Raw genomic sequence first — 19,934 nt, forward strand, 5'->3', positions numbered from 1 at the left:
ATACTGGTACACATGATGGTACACATACTGGTACACATACTGGTACACACATGGTGGTACACATATTGGTACACATGGTTGTACACATGGTGGTACATACTGGTACACATGGTTATACACATGGTGGTACACATACTGGTACACATGGTGGTACACATACTGGTACACATGGTTGTACACAAGGTGGTACACATGATGGTACACATAGTGGTACACGTGGTGGTACATGTGAGTGTGCACGTGAGGGTGCACATGATGGTACACATGGCGGTACACACGGTGGTACACATGGTGGTACACATACTGGTACACATACTGGTACACATGATGGTACACATACTGGTACACATGATGGTACACATACTGGTACACATGGTTGTACACATGTTGGTACACATACTGGTACACATGGTTATACACATGATGGTACACATACTGGTACACGTGGTGGTACATGTGAGTGTGCACGTGAGGGTGCACATGATGGTACACATGGCGGTACACATGGCGGTACACACGGTGGTACACATGGTGGTACACATACTGGTACACATTGTGGTACACATACTGGTACACATACTGGTACACATGATGGTACACATACTGGTACACATGATGGTACACATACTGGTACACATGGTTGTACACATGTTGGTACGCATACTGGTACACATGGTTATACACATGGTGGTACACATACTGGTACACATGATGGTATACATACTGGTACACATGGTTGTACACATGGTGGTACACATACTGGTACACATGGTTATACACATGGTGGTACACATACTGGTACACATGATGGTACACATAGTGGTACACATGGTGGTACATGTGAGTGTGCACGTGAGGGTGCACATGATGGTACACATGGCGGTACACACAGTGGTACACATGGTGGTACACATACTGGTACACATGATGGTGCACATACTGGTACACATGATGGTACACATACTGGTACACATGGTTGTACACATGGTGGTACGCATACTGGTACACATGGTTGTACACATGGTGGTACACATACTGGTACACATGGTTGTACACATGATGGTACACATACTGGTACACATGGTTGTACACATGTTGGTACGCATACTGGTACACATGGTTATACACATGGTGGTACACATACTGGTACACATGGTTGTACACATGGTGGTACACATACTGGTACACATGGTTATACACATGGTGGTACACATACTGGTACACATGATGGTACGCATACTGGTACACATGGTTGTACACATGGTGGTACACATACTGGTACACATGGTTGTACACATGTTGGTACGCATACTGGTACACATACTGGTACACATGATGGTACACATACTGGTACACATGGTTATACACATGTTGGTACACATACTGGTACACATGATGGTACACATACTGGTACACATGGTTGTACACATGGTGGTACACATACTGGTACACATGGTTGTACACATGGTGGTACACAAGGTGGTCTCTGTCAATTTCTATCAACTGTGTATCTTCAATACCTAGTGTTGGGACTAATTGGAGGGTATCAGCAGCTCATTCTCTCTTCTTCTCTTCCTTCCTTCCTTCCTCTCTCTCTCTCTCTCTCTCTCTCTCTCTCTCTCTCTCTCTCTCTCTCTCTCTCTCCTCTCCTCTCCCTCTCCCTCTCCCTCTCCCCCTTTCTCTCTCTCTCTCTGTCTTTCAGATCACAACCACCTGAATAACGCTGCCCTCTCACCTCTGGGTCCAGCGATGGCACTCTCCCACCCTCACAACAACCTTGGTCTGGGCTTTAACAAGTGCGCCTCCCTCAAGGCTGTGGGTAAGCAACGCACCACTCACTACAGACATCCTTTCACATACACTGTCTATCAACAGACCAGTTCACATAGACAGAAATAAACTAAAACCTATCCACTCATGCAAACATAAATAATATAGACATATTTTATGCATTTTATATTTGGATATTTCTACATATGTGCATTTAAAGAACTGCTGTCATTATTACGTGAGACACCATGCCTGTGATACTCAATCAATCAAATGTATTTATAAAGCCCTTCTTACATCAGCTGAAGTCAAAGTGCTGTACAGAATCCCAGCCTAAAACCCCAAACAGCAAGCAATGCAGGTATAGAAGCACGGTGGCTAGGAAAAACTCCATAGAAAGGCCAGAACCTAGGAAGAAACCTAGAGAGGAACCAGGCTGTGAGGGGTGGCCAGTCCTCTTCTAGCTGTGCCGGGTGGAGATTATAACAGAACATGGCCAAGATGTTCAAATGTTCATAGATGACCAGCAGGGTCAAATAATAATAATCACAGTGGTTGTAGAGGGTGCAGCAAGTCAGCACCTCAGGAGTAAATGTCAGTTGGCTTTTCATAGCCGATCATTAAGAGTATCTCTACCACTCCTGTTGTCTCTAGAGAGTTGAAAACAGCAGGTCTGGGACAGGTTGCATGTCCGGTGAACAGGTCAGGGTTCCATAGCCCCTTCTTGTATGTTAATGTATACCATAAACTGTGTAGTTGGTGCCCTATAAGCCTCTAGGGTATTTCACTTATTATTTTCTCATAAATGGAAGAAACAGCCATATGGTCCTGCGGACACACACATGCATATGAACAAATACACACACACACACACACACACACACACACACACACACACACACACACACACACACACACACACACACACACACACACACACACACACACACACACACACACACACACACACACACACACACACACACACACACACAAAACACTTGCTGATTGGCCACAGGTATGACAAAACATTTATTTTTACTCTTCTAATTACGTTGGTAACCTGTTTATAATAACAGTAACGCACTTCAGGGTTTTGTGGTATATGGCCAATATACCATGGCTAAGGGCTGTTCTTAGGCATGAAGCAAGTCAGAGTGCCTGGATACAACCCTTAGTCGTGGTATGTTGGCCATATACCACACCCCCTTGGGCCTTATTGCTTAATGCCTATACTTTGCTCTAAAAAACATGTGTGACTGTGTGAAACATTAGAAAAGCATGTGTGAGTAATCAAGTAGAGCAGGGCAGCCAAACCCTCTTCCTGGAGATCTACTGTCCTGTGGGTCTTCAGCCCAACCCTCTTCCTGGAGATCTACCGCCCTGTGGGTCTTCAGCCCAACCCTCTTCCTGGAGATCTACCGTCCTGTGGGTCTTCAGTCCAACCCTCTTCCTGGAGATCTACCATCCTGTGAGTCTTCAGCCCAACCCTCTTCCTGGAGATCTACCGTCCTGTGGGTCTTCAGCCCAACCCTCTTCCTGGAGATCTACCGCCCTGTGGGTCTTCAATCCAACCCTCTTCCTGGAGATCTACCGTCCTGTGGGTCTTCAGCCCAACCCTCTTCCTGGAGATCTACCGTCCTGTGGGTCTTCAGCCCAACCCTCTTCCTGGAGATCTACCGTCCTGTGGGTCTTCAGCCCAACCCTCTTCCTGGAGATCTACCGTCCTGTGGGTCTTCAGTCCAACCCTCTTCCTGGAGATCTACCGTCCTGTGGGTCTTCAGCCCAACCCTCTTCCTGGAGATCTACCGTCCTGTGGGTCTTCAGCCCAACCCTCTTCCTCGAGATCTACCGTCCTGTGGGTCTTCAGCCCAACCCTCTTCCTGGAGATTTACCGTCCTGTGGGTCTTCAGCCCAACCTAGGACAGTAGGACAGTAGGTCAGTAGACCTAGGACAGTAGACCCAGGAAGAGGGTTGGGCAACCCTGAAGTAGAGGGTGTATATTGTTTATGAACAACAATGATGTTACTCCCACACATCATCCACTGCCCTACTCTATCATGACTAACTCATTAACCCACATACTGATGCTACTACATATCCCCCAAGACACATATGGAACAAAGACACATGTGGAACACAGACACATGTGGAACACAGACACACGGTGCAGTAACCCTGCCTGTAGCTCAAGCACAGGCAGTCAGGAGAGTGAGTGACATGACTCCCTGTTGAGTGACTGAGAGTATGTGTCTGGATGGGTCAGAGCCGTCCCCTTTGGCTGGCCCCATGGCCTCACACACAAAAGCACACACTCACACACACTTAAAGTACACTGACCCCAACACACACACGCACACACACACACACATGCATTCTGGCCCCAACACACACACACATGCATACTGATGCCACACACTCACACTCACTCACACACACACACACACACACACACACACACACACACACACACACACACACACACACACACACACACACACACACACACACACACACACACACACACACACACACACACACACACACACACACACACACACACACACACACACGCATTCTGGCCCCAACACACACACACATGCATACTGATGCCACACACTCACACTCACTCACACACACACACACTGTCATGCAGGTGAAAGAGGACCCAAAAGCGACTTAACAGAAACAGAGTTTATTAAAGTCCAAAACGGAATAACAGAAATCCTCTAGACTTGTAGAGGGAAACTACTGGAGAAGCGGCCACAGACTGCAGGTCGCCGGTAGGCGCAGGCCGTAGTCGACTGAGACACCTGCTCACACGCAGCATCTGATGAAGGCACAAAACACGACAGGACAGGGTGATACACAATCACGGCAAAAACACGACAGGACAGGGCGAAACGCAATCACAGCATGGTGAATACAATACAAGGAACCGACGGGACAGGAACGGATCACAAAGGAATAAATAGGGACTCTAATCAGGGGAAAGGATCGGGAACAGGTGTGGGAAGACTAAATGATGATTAGGGGAATAGGAACAGCTGGGAGCAGGAACGGAACGACAGAGAGAAGAGAGAGCGAGAGAGTGAGAGAGGGAGGGGGAGAGAGAGGGATAGAAGGAGGAAAGAACCAAACAAGACCAGCAGAGGGAAACGAATAGCATGGGGAGCACAGGGACAAGACATGACAATAAATGACAAACATGACAGTACCCCCCACTCACCGAGCGCCTCCTGGCGCACTCGAGGAGGAATCCTGGCGGCAACGGAGGAAATCATCGATGAGCGAACGGTCCAGCACGTCCCGAGACGGAACCCAACTCCTCTCCTCAGGACCGTAACCCTCCCAATCCACTAGGTATTGGTGACCCCGTCCCCGAGAACGCATGTCCATAATCTTATGTACCTTGTAAATAGGTGCGCTCTCGACAAGGACGGGAGGGGGAGGGAAGACGAACGGGGGTGCGAAGAAAGGGCTTAACACAGGAGACATGGAAGACAGGATGGACGCGGCGAAGATGTCGCGGAAGAAGAAGCAGTCGCACAGCGACAGGATTGACGACCTGGGAGACACGGAACGGACCAATGAACCGCGGAGTCAACTTACGAGAAGCTGTCGTAAGAGGAAGGTTGCGAGTGGAAAGCCACACTCTCTGGCCGCAACAATACCTTGGACTCTTAATCCTGCGTTTATTGGCGGCTCTCACCGTCTGTGCCCTGTAACGGCAAAGTGCAGACCTCACCCTCCTCCAGGTGCGCTCACAACGTTGGACAAACGCTTGAGCGGAGGGAACGCTGGACTCGGCAAGCTGGGATGAGAACAGAGGAGGCTGGTAACCCAGACTACTCTGAAACGGAGATAACCCGGTAGCAGACGAAGGAAGCGAATTGTGAGCGTATTCTGCCCAGGGAGCTGTTCTGCCCAAGACGCAGGGTTTCTGAAAGAAAGGCTGCGTAGTATGCGACCAATCGTCTGATTGGCCCTCTCTGCTTGACCGTTAGACTGGGGATGAAACCCGGAAGAGAGACTGACGGACGCACCAATCAAACGACAGAACTCCTCCAAAACTGTGACGTGAATTGCGGGCCTCTGTCTGAAACGGCGTCTAACGGGAGGCCATGAATTCTGAATACATTCTCAATAATGATTTGTGCCGTCTCCTTAGCGGAAGGAAGTTTAGCGAGGGAATGAAATGTGCCGCCTTAGAGAACCTATCGACAACCGTCAGAATCACAGTCTTCCCCGCAGACAAAGGCAGACCGGTAATGAAGTCTAAGGCAATGTGAGACCATGGTCGAGAAGGAATGGGAGCGGTCTGAGACGACCGGCAGGAGGAGAGTTACCGACTTAGTCTGCGCGCAGTCCGAACAAGCAGCCACGAAACGGCGCGTGTCACGCTCCTGAGTCGGCCACCAAAAGCGCTGGCGAATAGACGCAAGAGTGCCTCGAACACCGGGATGACCAGCTAACTTGGCAGAGTGAGCCCACTGAAGAACAGCCAGACGAGTGGAAACAGGAACGAAAAGGAGGTTACTAGGACAAGCGCGGCGACGCAGTGTGCGTGAGTGCTTGCTTAACCTGTCTTTCAATTCCCCAGACTGTTAACCCGACAACACGCCCATAAGGAAGAATCCCCTCGGGATCAGTAGAAGCCACAGAAGAACTAAACAGACGGGATAAGGCATCAGGCTTGGTGTTCTTGCTACCCGGACGGTAAGAAATCACAAACTCGAAACGAGCGAAAAACAACGCCCAACGAGCTTGACGGGCATTAAGTCGTTTGGCAGAACGGATGTACTCAAGGTTCTTATGGTCTGTCCAAACGACAAAAGGAACGGTCGCCCCCTCCAACCACTGTCGCCATTCGCCTAGGGCTAAGCGGATGGCGAGCAGTTCACGGTTACCCACATCATAGTTGCGCTCAGATGGCGACAGGCGATGAGAAAAATAAGCGCAAGGATGAACCTTATCGTCAGACTGGAAGCGCTGGGATAGGATGGCTCCCACGCCTACCTCTGAAGCGTCAACCTCGACAATGAATTGTCTAGTGACGTCAGGAGTAACGAGGATAGGAGCGGACGTAAAACGTTCTTTAAGAAGATCAAAAGCTCCCTGGGCGGAACCGGACCACTTAAAACACGTCTTGACAGAAGTAAGAGCTGTGAGAGGGGCAGCAACTTGACCGAAATTACGAATGAAACGCCGATAGAAATTAGCGAAACCTAAAAAGCGCTGCAACTCGACACGTGACCTTGGAACGGGCCAATCACTGACAGCTTGGACCTTAGCGGAATCCATCTGAATGCCTTCAGCGGAAATAACGGAACCGAGAAAAGTAACGGAGGAGACATGAAAAGAGCACTTCTCAGCCTTTACGTAGAGACAATTCTCTAAAAGGCGCTGTAGAACACGTCGAACGTGCTGAACATGAATCTCGAGTGACGGAGAAAAAATCAGGATATCGTCAAGATAGACAAAAACAAAATGTTCAGCATGTCTCTCAGAACATCATTAACTAATGCCTGAAAAACAGCTGGCGCATTGGCGAGACCGAACGGCAGAACCCGGTACTCAAAATGCCCTAACGGAGTGTTAAACGCCGTTTTCCACTCGTCCCCTCTCTGATGCGCACGAGATGGTAAGCGTTACGAAGGTCCAACTTAGTAAAGCACCTGGCTCCCTGCAGAATCTCGAAGGCTGATGACATAAGGGAAGCGGATAACGATTCTTAACCGTTATGTCATTCAGCCCTCGATAATCCACGCAGGGGCGCAGAGTACCGTCCTTCTTTTTAACAAAAGAACCCCGCCCGGCCGGAGAAGAAGAAGGCACTATGGTACCGGCGTCAAGAGACACAGACAAATAATCCTCGAGAGCCTTACGTTCGGGAGCCGACAGAGAGTATAGTCTACCTCGAGGAGGAGTGGTCCCCGGAAGGAGATCAATACTACAATCATACGACCGGTGAGGAGGAAGGGAGTTGGCTCGGGACCGACTGAAGACCGTGCGCAGATCATGATATTCCTCCGGCACTCCTGTCAAATCGCCAGGTTCCTCCTGAGAAGTAGGGACAGAAGAAATGGGAGGGATGGCAGACATTAAACACTTCACATGACAAGAAACGTTCCAGGATAAGATAGAATTACTAGACCAATTAATAGAAGGATTATGACATACAAGCCAGGGATGACCCAAAACAACAGGTGTAAACGGTGAACGGAAAATCAAAAAAGAAATAGTCTCACTGTGGTTACCAGATACTGTGAGAGTTAAAGGTAGTGTCTCAAATTTGATACTGGGAAGATGACTACCATCTAAGGCAAACATGGGCGTAGGCCTGTCTAACGGTCCCGAAAGGAATGTTATGTTTCCGAGCCCATGCTTCGTCCATGAAACAACCCTCAGCCCCAGAGTCAATCAAAGCACTGCATGTAGCACCGAACCGGTCCAGCGTAGATGGACCGACATAGTAGTACAAGATCTAGATGAAGGGACCTGAGTAGTAGCGCTCACCAGTAGCCCTCCGCTTACTGATGGGCTCTGGCCTCTTACTGGACATGAATTAACAAAATGTCCAGCAACTCCGCAATAGAGGCACAGGCGGTTGGTGATCCTCCGTTCCCTCTCCTTATTCGAGATGCGAATCCCTCCCAGCTGCATGGGCTCAGTCTCAAAGCCAGAGGAGGGAGATGGTTGCGATGCGGAGCAGGGAAACACCGTTGATGCGAGCTCTCTTCCACGAGCCCGGTGACGAAGATCTACCCGTCGTTCTATGCGGATGGCGAGAGCAATCAAAGAGTCCACATCTGAAGGAACCTCCCGGGAGAGAATCTCATCCTTAACCACTGCGTGGAGTCCCTCCAGAAAACGAGCGAGCAGCGCCGGCTCGTTCCACTCACTAGAGGCAGCAAGAGTGCGAAACTCAATGGAATAATCCGTTATGGACCGTTCACCTTGGCATAAGGAAGCCAGGGCCCTAGAAGCCTCCCCACCAAAAACTGAACGGTCAAAAACCCGAATCATCTCCTCTTTAAAGTTCTGGAATCTGTTAGAGCAATCAGCCCTTGCCTCCCAGATAGCTGTGCCCCATTCTCGAGCCCGGCCAGTAAGGAGTGAAATGACGTAAGCAACCCGAGCTCTCTCTCTAGAGTATGTGTGGGGTTGGAGAGAGAACACAATCTCACACTGCGTGAGAAAGGAGCGGCACTCAGTGGGCTGCCCGGAGTAGCAAGGTGGGTTATTAACCCTAGGTTCTGGAGGCTCGGCAGGCCAGGGAGTAACAGGTGGCACGAGACGTAGACTCTGGAACTGTCCAGAGAGGTCGGAAACCTGAGCGGCCAGGTTCTCCACGGCATGGCGAGCAGCAGACAATTCCTGCTCGTGTCTGCCGAGCATGGCTCCTTGGATCTCGACGGCAGTGTAACGAGCGTCTGAAGTCGCTGGGTCCATTCCTTGGTCGGTTCCTTCTGTCATGCAGGTGAAAGAGGACCCAAAAGCGACTTAACAGAAACAGAGTTTATTAAAGTCCAAACGGAATAACAGAAATCCTCTAGACTTGTAGAGGGAAACTACTGGAGAAGCGGCCACAGACTGCAGGTCGCTTCGGGTAGGCGCAGGCCGTAGTCGACTGAGACACCTGCTCACACGCAGCATCTGATGAAGGCACAAAACACGACAGGACAGGGTGATACACAATCACGGCAAAAACACGACAGGACAGGGCGAAACGCAATCACAGCATGGTGAATACAATACAAGGAACCGACGGGACAGGAACGGATCACAAAGGAATAAATAGGGACTCTAATCAGGGGAAAGGATCGGGAACAGGTGTGGGAAGACTAAATGATGATTAGGGGAATAGGAACAGCTGGGAGCAGGAACGGAACGACAGAGAGAAGAGAGAGCGAGAGAGTGAGAGAGGGAGGGGGAGAGAGAGGGATAGAAGGAGGGAAAGAACCAAACAAGACCAGCAGAGGGAAACGAATAGCATGGGGAGCACAGGGACAAGACATGACAATAAATGACAAACATGACACACACACACACACAAACACACACACACACAAATATACACACAAAACCGTACGTGATTGTATCTGATCCCTCTGGAAAGACAAGGACACACTGATGCTTATTTGGAAAGACAGCACGACACAGACATGCTCGCGCCATGAGATCATTGCATGTCTTTAGAACTGCTCACTAGCTCCTCCTATTCTAAAACAACTATTGGCAGGGATGGAGGAGTCCACTTCATTATGCTGCTCACTGGGTAAATAAGTGTGATTGCACCAAAGGACCGTCAATAGAAAAGACAATAGATTCATATGACGTTGTCATTGACATTTGCCGTAAAATACTTCAATTAACATTTTAATCCGAATGTGATGCAACACTCTTTTTCTCCATACGTGGTCGTATTCCTTTCTGTTTGATGAAAGCACATTTTATAATCCTCAACCCTTGTCACCAGGAGGACCCTAAACCGAATACGTATGTGGATGACTTGGTCCGCTCTTTAATGTAGTCACTTTTAAACAGCATTCATTTTTTAGAGCTACTCTACACACCACACAGACACTATACCCACCACACACACACTCTACACACACACATAGTTGTAGGTTGTACAGACAATGGCGTGGCTGCCATCCGTGGTGCCAGCCGGGGCACGGGTCCTGTGGCATAGCAGGTTGGCATGCCGGCTCATCGGGCCCTTGAGAAGGGCCCACCTCACGGCTGGTGCATTACCACGGGCAGTTGCTTCATATTTACATCTCTGCATCTCATTTGAATCCATTGATTTTAAGAGACGGGAGTCTATCTACACCTCTAGGGTATTTTACTTGTTATTTCCTCATGAATGGAGCAGACAGCCGTATGGTCCTGTGGACACACACATGCCTACGCACGCACGCACGCACGCACGCACGCACGCACGCACACACACACACACACACACACACACACACACACACACACACACACACACACACACACACACACACAAATGCTTGCAGATGGCCACAAAAGCAGAAAAGCAGGTTGATGCACGAGAATCTAAACAATGTTAATGAAACATGGAAAGACATTGAGGTAAAAACACATACAAACGCTCACACAAACATATACAAACGCTCACACAGACACATACAAACGCTCACACAGACACATACAAACGCTCACACAAACATATACAAACGCTCACACAGACACATACAAACGCTCACACAAACATATACAAACGCTCACACAAACATATACAAACGCTCACACAGACACATACAAACGCTCACACAGACACATACAAACGCTCACACAAACACATACAAACGCTCACACAGACACATACAAATGCTCACACAGACACATACAAAGGCTCACACAGACACATACAAACGCTCACACAGACACATAAAAACGCTCACACAGACACATACAAACGCTCACACAGACACATACAAACGCTCACACAGACACATACAAACGCTCACACAGACACATACAAACGCTCACACAGACACACTCACAAGCGCTCGCACAGACACACTCACAAGCGCTCACACAGACACACTCACAAGCGCTCGCACAGACACACTCACAAGCGCACACACAGACACAATCAAAAATGCTCACACAGACACACTCACAAGCGCACACACAGACACACTTACAAACGCTCACACAGACACAAAGGTGCTCACCCAGACACTCACAAGCACACACACAGACACACTCACAAGCGCGCACACAGACACACAAGTACTCACACAGACACACTCACAAGCGCACACACAGACACACACACACAAATGCTTGCAGATGGCCACAAAAGCAGAAAAGCAGGTTGATGCACGAGAATCTAAACAATGTTAATGAAACATGGAAAGACATTGAGGTAAAGACACATACAAACGCTCACACAAACACATACAAACGCTCACACAGACACATACAAACGCTCACACAGACACATACAAACGCTCACACAGACACATACAAACGCTCACACAGACACATACAAACGCTCACACAGACACATACAAACGCTCACACAGACACATACAAATGCTCACACAGACACACTCACAAGCGCTCGCACAGACACAGTCACAAACGCTCACACAGACACATACAAACGCTCACACAGACCCATACAAATGCTCACACAGACACACTCACAAGCGCTCGCACAGACACAGTCACAAACGCTCACACAGACACATACAAACGCTCACACAGACACACTCACAAACGCTCACACAGACACATACAAACGCTCACACAGACACATACAAATGCTCACACAGACACACTCACAAGCGCTCGCACAGACACACAAGTACTCACACAGACACACTCACAAGCGCACACACAGACACACACACACAAACACAAATGCTTGCAGATGGCCACAAAAGCAGAAAAGCAGGTTGATGCACGAGAATCTAAACAATGTTAATGAAACATGGAAAGACATTGAGGTAAAAACACATACAAACGCTCACACAAACATATACAAACGCTCACACAGACACATACAAACGCTCACACAAACACATACAAACGCTCACACAAACATATACAAACGCTCACACAAACATATACAAACGCTCACACAAACATATACAAACGCTCACACAGACACATACAAACGCTCACACAGACACATACAAACGCTCACACAAACACATACAAACGCTCACACAGACACATAAACGCTCACACAGACACATACAAACGCTCACACAGACACATACAAACGCTCACACAAACACATACAAACGCTCACACAGACACACTCACAAACGCTCACACAGACACACTCACAAGCGCTCGCACAGACACACTCACAAACGCTCACACAGACACATACAAACGCTCACACAGACACATACAAACGCTCACACAGACACATACAAACGCTCACACAAACACATACAAACGCTCACACAGACACACTCACAAACGCTCACACAGACACACTCACAAGCGCTCGCACAGACACAGTCACAAACGCTCACACAGACACATACAAATGCTCACACAGACACACTCACAAGCGCTCGCACAGACACAGTCACAAACGCTCACACAGACACATACAAACGCTCACACAGACACACTCACAAACGCTCACACAGACACACTCACAAGCGCTCGCACAGACACACTCACAAACGCTCACACAGACACATACAAACGCTCACACAGACACATACAAACGCTCACACAGACACATACAAACGCTCACACAGACACATACAAATGCTCACACAGACACATACAAAGGCTCACACAGACACATACAAACGCTCACACAGACACATACAAATGCTCACACAGACACACTCACAAGCGCTCGCACAGACACACTCACAAACGCTCACACAGACACATACAAACGCTCACACAGACACATACAAACGCTCACACAGACACATACAAATGCTCACACAGACACACTCACAAGCGCTCGCACAGACACAGTCACAAACGCTCACACAGACACATACAAACGCTCACACAGACACACTCACAAGCGCTCACACAGACACACTCACAAACGCTCACACAGACACACTCACAAGCGCTCGCACAGACACACTCACAAACGCTCACACAGACACATACAAACGCTCACACAGACACATACAAACGCTCACACAGACACATACAAACGCTCACACAGACACATACAAACGCTCACACAGACACACTCACAAGCGCTCGCACAGACACACTCACAAGCGCTCACACAGACACACTCACAAGCGCTCGCACAGACACACTCACAAGCGCACACACAGACACAATCAAAAACGCTCACACAGACACACTCACAAGCGCACACACAGACACACTTACAAATGCTCACACAGACACAAAGGTGCTCACCCAGACACTCACAAGCACACACACAGACACACTCACAAGCGCGCACACAGACACACAAGTACTCACACAGACACACTCACAAGCGCACACACAGACACACAAGCGCTCACACAGACACACTCACAAGGGCACACAAAGACACACAAGCGCTCACACAGACACACTCACTCACAAGCGGACACACAGACACAATCATAAGGGTACACAGACACACTCATAAGGGCACACATACACACTCATAAGGGTACACAGACACACTCATAAGGGCACACATACACACTCATAAGGGCACACACAGACACTCATAAGGGCACACAGACACACTCATATGGGCACACACAGACACACTCATAAGGGCACACACAGACACTCATAAGGGCACACAGACACACTCATATGGGCACACACAGACACACTCATAAGGGCACACAGACATACTCATAAGGGCACACATAGACACACTCATAAGGGCACACACAGACACACTCATAAGGGCACACTCACACACAGCAACTCATTTGGGATATAGGCTTAGCCCTCTCATCTTTTCACACGTGATTGTAACCCCCAGCAAGCCAATAAACAACACGGCACGTCACCACTCACTGTGTTGGCAAAGTCATTGAGAGGACAGAGTGGAGTTCAGCGGCTTTGGCTCAGGCGTCAGCCAACTTCTGCCAGGTGTACCAGCAGGTCCTTGGACCAGGATGTAGTTGTAGCCCTGTATCTTAATTAAACACTAACGACCTGAGAGTTTCTGCTAGGGCACAAAGGGGTAGTGCGAAAAAGTGATGGAGAAGGCGAGAAATGGACGGAGAGGGCAGCAAGGCCTCGTTGCCGGTCCCCCGCCTTCAGCGCATATGCTCTCTCACCGTGCACTTCCTGTGCAGTCTGCCGAGAACGTCAGTGATTCCCCGTGACAAAACGCATGCTGCTGCAACCCCGAGGTCACTTTCGTGCAAATCTTTCTTAGCAAGCATGGTAGTAGTTGGATAGCATGGGTTTCGAGCATCACTAGTAAAGCTAAAGAGATAAAATGTCGGTCTAGTCTGGTGCAATGTCGGTTGTTTTTCATTTGGCTTAATTACAGCACACCCCTACTTGGCCTCAAAATGGCTGTGTTGTGGGGATCAATGGAAGTCTTCAGCATGAATGACTTGGCACCTGCTCGACTGCTATTCTTTAGAGAAGCCATGTGACAGGGTTTACTGGGATCAAGCTGCTTATCCTTTAGAATATTTAGAATGTATAAACACATGCCTGTATACAGTTGCATTGGCAACATAGCCATTTAATCCTCCCATGACTTGCCAAACGTGGCACATGCCACAACATGAAAGCAGGCCTTTTAAGAGCACTGTCATTATCAGCATAATAGTTGTTTAAGGCCTTGCGTAAAATAATTTCAGTGATTTGTCCATTTAAAGCAGCTTTATACATCTGTAGTTCCTCTCCCCCGAGCTGACAAGGTACAAATCTGTCGTTCTACCCCTGAACAGACAGTTAACCCACTGTTCCTAGGCCCTCATTGAAAATAAGAATTTGTTCTTAACTGACTTGCCTAGTTAAATAAAGGTTAAAAAAAATTGAATAAAAAAAAATATGTACATAGGCCGAAATCTGGCTTGCCTACTATTTACTTAAACTGCATACTGTGTACTAATTGCACTACATGCTATTTAGCACATACTGTATTGTAAAAAATGAAGTATGCTATGGCCAAAACATATTACTTTTGTTACGTTCAAGACAACTGGGGATTCGGAAACAAAATTAGCTCACAGTGGGAAAAATCATAACTTTGTGATCTTCAGGTTGGAGAAGTCAGAGCTCTAGGATAACGCCCGAGTTTCTGACTTGTAGTTCCGAGTTGGCTGACCATTCAAAACAATTTTTCTCAGTCGGAGCATTTCTTTGGGGGGTGTTCCCTGTTGTCTTCAATGCACCCTCAGTTACGGCTTTACATATGAACCGGAAAGGATAGCCTGTAGCCCTCACTCTCCATCTTTGGAGGAGGTATGCACTCAAAGACTTGGCCTCCATTGGTCGATCTAGCCAGCTACTCATCATGATGTATTGTCTGTTTTTTTTTTTTTGCTTTTGATGCACTTTGAGATACTATAAAACAGATTTTTTCAAATACTCAAACGGCCTACTATTTCGGACGCAAGTATGTGTGTGTGTGTGTGTGTCTCAGTCACCAGATTTCAACCCAATTGCACACTTAGGGGAGATTATGGAGCAGCGCCTGAGTCAGCATTTTCCACTGCATTCAACAAAACACCAACTGATGGAATTTCTCGTGGAAGAATGTTGTTGCATCCCACCAATTGAGCTCCAGACACTTCTAGAATCTATGCATTTTTTACATTTATTTTTTACATACGCTAGAACTTCCTGGGCATACCCTCTGCCAATATCTACATTCGTACATGTACTGCATCTATGATGGTGCGTGCAGGCACGCATGTACACACACACACACGTACGTACGTATACACACACACGTACACATACATACACACGTACACACGCACACGCACACGTACACACACACACACACACACACACACACACACACACACACACACACACACACACACACACACACACACACACACACACACACACACACACACACACACACACACACACACACACACACACACACACACAGAGGCTGAGGGGGGAAAGAAACAACAACAACCAGGATACTTTTTTCAAACAGAATAGGGGAAGAAAAACCTAAATGACACAACAGTGGGGCGAACAAGGTTGTTAGTGTCTGAGGGCTGAGGGGTTTGCGGCCGTGACCTCATGAAGCAGCACTCAGGGCTCCCTCACTAATACGACACGACACTCGAAACCCACTCTATTTTTACTCCCCTCAAAACTCCAGCATATCTGCCAGTTGCTGTTGCTTTTTTTTCTTATTTGTTTTCATTCAAAGTTAATGGTATGGGGCTTCAGGCATTTTAACCCCCCTCTCAAGCACACACACACACACACACACACACACACACACACACACACACACACACACACACACACACACACACACACACACACACACACACACACACACACACACACACACACACACACACACACACACACACACACAGATGCAAGCCCCTGTGGGTGTAAGATGCTGTACACTCTGTGCAGCTCTACCTCCATGTCATTGTAGGTTTACCTGACAGGTTGGCTGGTTTAGGGATGATGGTGTTAAAGCTACTGGTTTCTTTCATGGTATATAACACACAGCCAACGGCACAGGGATTAACACAGGGGGAGAGTTGTCTCACCTTAATTCTTCCCTTGGCAGCAGAATAGCATACAAGTGACTCCAGAAAGGGACACAGTGTCTTGTATAACTTGCCTAAATGTGTACATTTAATTAAAACAGAGAGGTTGGGTGAGGTTCAAAGCTATTGAAGTGATATGGGTGGGGTAACTCAGTGAATTTGATTAATCTGTGCTCTTCTATTCCAGCATATTTTACAGCCACATTATGATGGGGTCTATTTCACTGCTATTACAATGTGTACAATGTAATTACCTGGAATCACACTTGTCTTTACAGCATGATAAAGTAGGGAGGAGATTTTCATTGTTGTTTTGTTTGTTTTAACTTGGTTTAGGGGTTTGGCCACTGGATAACAGAGCTCTTACTGTATCTGAACAAAGGAGGACATTGTTGAGGTCTCTGGGGGTACCAGGTAGATATTCTGACCCATTTAACTCATTGTGGACCTACAGGTTGAGTGGATACCATGTCAAAGGAAAATATTAAAGGTATTTGTAAGGTATTTTGACCTCTATACCACTAACCGCATTCTTCTCTCTCTCTCCCCCACCTTTGTCTCCTCCCCTTTCTCGCAGCAGATACGGCAGCAAGAGACTACTACAAGGGCTACCCCATGGTGGACTACTCCCGCCATCACTCCTCACCCCCCACCTTCCAGCCCATCGCCTTTCACAAGGACAAGCCCTTCCTGCCCCCTCCAGACATCCACGCCCCACTGGCCATAACCATCACTGCCGCCCAACTCCCCAAGCCCAAGATCTCCAAGACTAACACCCATCCGCTTACCTCCAGCTCGGCCTTCAAAGTCTGGGACCCCAGTAAGGGCCATGTCCAGCATCCAACGGCCTCCCACATCGGGCAGGCACTGCAGCAGCATCCGCAGCATCCGCAGCATCAACAACATCAACAACATCAACAGCAGTTACATCAACAGCCCAACAGCCGCCGGCAGGCCTACTCCAACAAGCGGAAGTTCAGCATTGAGACGCTCCCGGAACTCTTCTCCCAGCCTCTGGGCTATGGACAGTCACCCCACATGCACCCCAAAAACAAGGGGCTGCCCACCAACAGCAAGACAGAGGTCACAGTCTGAGCATGAATGTTTGGAGAGCAGGAGGGCAAGAAAAGAGTCTATAGGACTGGGAGTAAGGCCAGGGAGCGAGAGCTTTTTGTACGAATCAATGTCGTGTTGATGGCTGGGGGGACGAACAGGAACAAGCAATCTTCTTTTGCTATTTTAATTGCAGGTTTTCTTCATTATTGATAATGTAACACCCAAAACGGAAGGTAACGATCACATGAAGTGACTCGCTCTCTCTAGACCTGGTTCCCTTAAATTCCCTCTCCGTCCCAGCGTCCTCCCTGTTTTGTTTTGGTCAATCTCCTCTTTGCTCCACCTGGCACCACTACTCTACAAATCCCCGCCCCCCCGCCCCCCCCCCCCCCACACACACACTTACACACTCTCCTACTTTTTTGCAGCCTGTCAGAGTGGTAGACATGGGTAAAGCACCCCCAGGACCCTGCACAACAGCAGTGACAATGCCATTGTCTTGTCAGCTCCCATCATTCTCCATCCAGAGCAGAGTAAGATACCATTCTGGCAAATCTGTACCACCGAGAGAGAAAGAGAGAGAGAGAGAGAGAGAGAGAGAGAGAGAGAGAGAGAGAGAGAGAGAGAGAGAGAGAGAGAGAGAGATAGAGAGAGAGAGATAGAGAGAGAGAGAGAGAGAGAGAGAGAGAGAGAGAGAGAGAGAGAGAGAGAGAGAGAGAGAGAGAGAGAGAGAGAGAGAGAGAGAGAGAGAGAGAGAGAGAGAGAGAGAGAGAGAGAGAGAGAGAGAGAGAGAGAGAGAGAGAGAGAGAGAGAGAGAGAGAGAGCGAGAGAGAGAGAGAGAGAGAGAGAGAGAGAGAGAGAGAGAGAGAGAGAGAGAGAGAGAGAGAGAAACAGCGGGAAAGGAGGTGCTTGTTTATTCATCCTGAAGCATAAGGGATGAGGAACTAAGCCGGACAGAGGTTTGGTGCGGCAAGCACCTCCTGTTCGTCACCTGCTGGAGAAAAGCCCTGAAACTTCAGGCACCCTGGTCGTCAAAGCTGGGGAATCTCACACAGTGGTTGTGTCTGGAGACTCCCTGGGGATCGTCAGCGTCCACGTCTCTCAGCGATGTGTTGTTTGTTGTTGTCTTAACCGGTGATGCATGCATCGGAAAGGGCAAACAGCACAGGTATCAGCAAGGTCACCACAGTCGTGTTAAATGGTACAGTCTATGTTAGTGAAGCTTCAACGCAAATCGCAAGGGACAATAGGCGCCTGCTAGAGGGCAGGACAGGTCACCGTGTCTGTCCTGGGTAATATGGTGCCAAAGGCAATACAAGGGTGGAAAGTTGTAGGTGTGAAGTAAAGGTCATTGCTTTTTCATTTTATCTTAGCTTTGGCTGTTGAAGAATTTATCCAAACATGAAGCACGAAGGTCAGGAAGAAAGGAAACTCATATACAGAGTATTTTATAAAAGTATGTCTTCCAGACTGGCAGCAATTCATGTGATGCATGCATATATTATTGTAATATTAAAATAGGCTTTAATATGATCATTTTGTTGAATGCAGGTGTATGGTTCATCTATATGTATAAAGAGTCACTGTAAATGCAGCTGGGTTGAAGCTAGTGGCTAAACATAGACATTACAGTAAGTCTTTCTCAACCACAAGGATTATTTCCAGCTACAGGAGAGCAAGCAACTCCTCTTGGCTCGTTATCATTTTACACTTGACCGTAAGGTACAATATTTGCACGGAAACCTGATATGTCTAAGTTCACACAAGCACCGTCCTTCACCATACATTTGCTGCAATTTAGCCCAAGCCTCAAGCTTAATGTATTATCTTAAGTAAACAGGTTACGCCGCAGTGCATACCTACGCCCAGGGTATTCCAGACAGGTGGAACCG

General features: G+C 48.1%; 1 protein-coding gene across 3 annotated transcripts; it reads left to right on the top strand.

The window, feature by feature from the left end:
* Nucleotides 1–1,707: 1,707 nt before the first annotated feature.
* On the top strand, nucleotides 1,708–18,397 carry LOC124017847 (transcription factor mef2A-like). 3 transcript variants are annotated; one of them, XM_046333081.1, is made up of 3 exons: nucleotides 1,708–1,819; nucleotides 17,323–17,400; nucleotides 17,564–18,397. In XM_046333081.1, exons 1-3 carry the CDS (start codon nucleotides 1,750–1,752, stop codon nucleotides 18,079–18,081), a joined length of 666 nt encoding a protein of 221 aa, XP_046189037.1. In that variant the 5' UTR covers nucleotides 1,708–1,749; the 3' UTR covers nucleotides 18,082–18,397. The 3 variants fall into 3 exon arrangements, with proteins under 3 accessions (XP_046189037.1, XP_046189038.1, XP_046189039.1); XM_046333082.1 differs by having other exon boundaries at nucleotides 17,567–18,397; XM_046333083.1 differs by lacking the exon at nucleotides 17,323–17,400 and having other exon boundaries at nucleotides 17,567–18,397.
* Nucleotides 18,398–19,934: the final 1,537 nt, after the last annotated feature.

The sequence above is a fragment of the Oncorhynchus gorbuscha genome, unplaced genomic scaffold, assembly GCF_021184085.1.
Source record: "Oncorhynchus gorbuscha isolate QuinsamMale2020 ecotype Even-year unplaced genomic scaffold, OgorEven_v1.0 Un_scaffold_3406, whole genome shotgun sequence".
Lineage (NCBI taxonomy): Eukaryota > Metazoa > Chordata > Actinopteri > Salmoniformes > Salmonidae > Oncorhynchus > Oncorhynchus gorbuscha.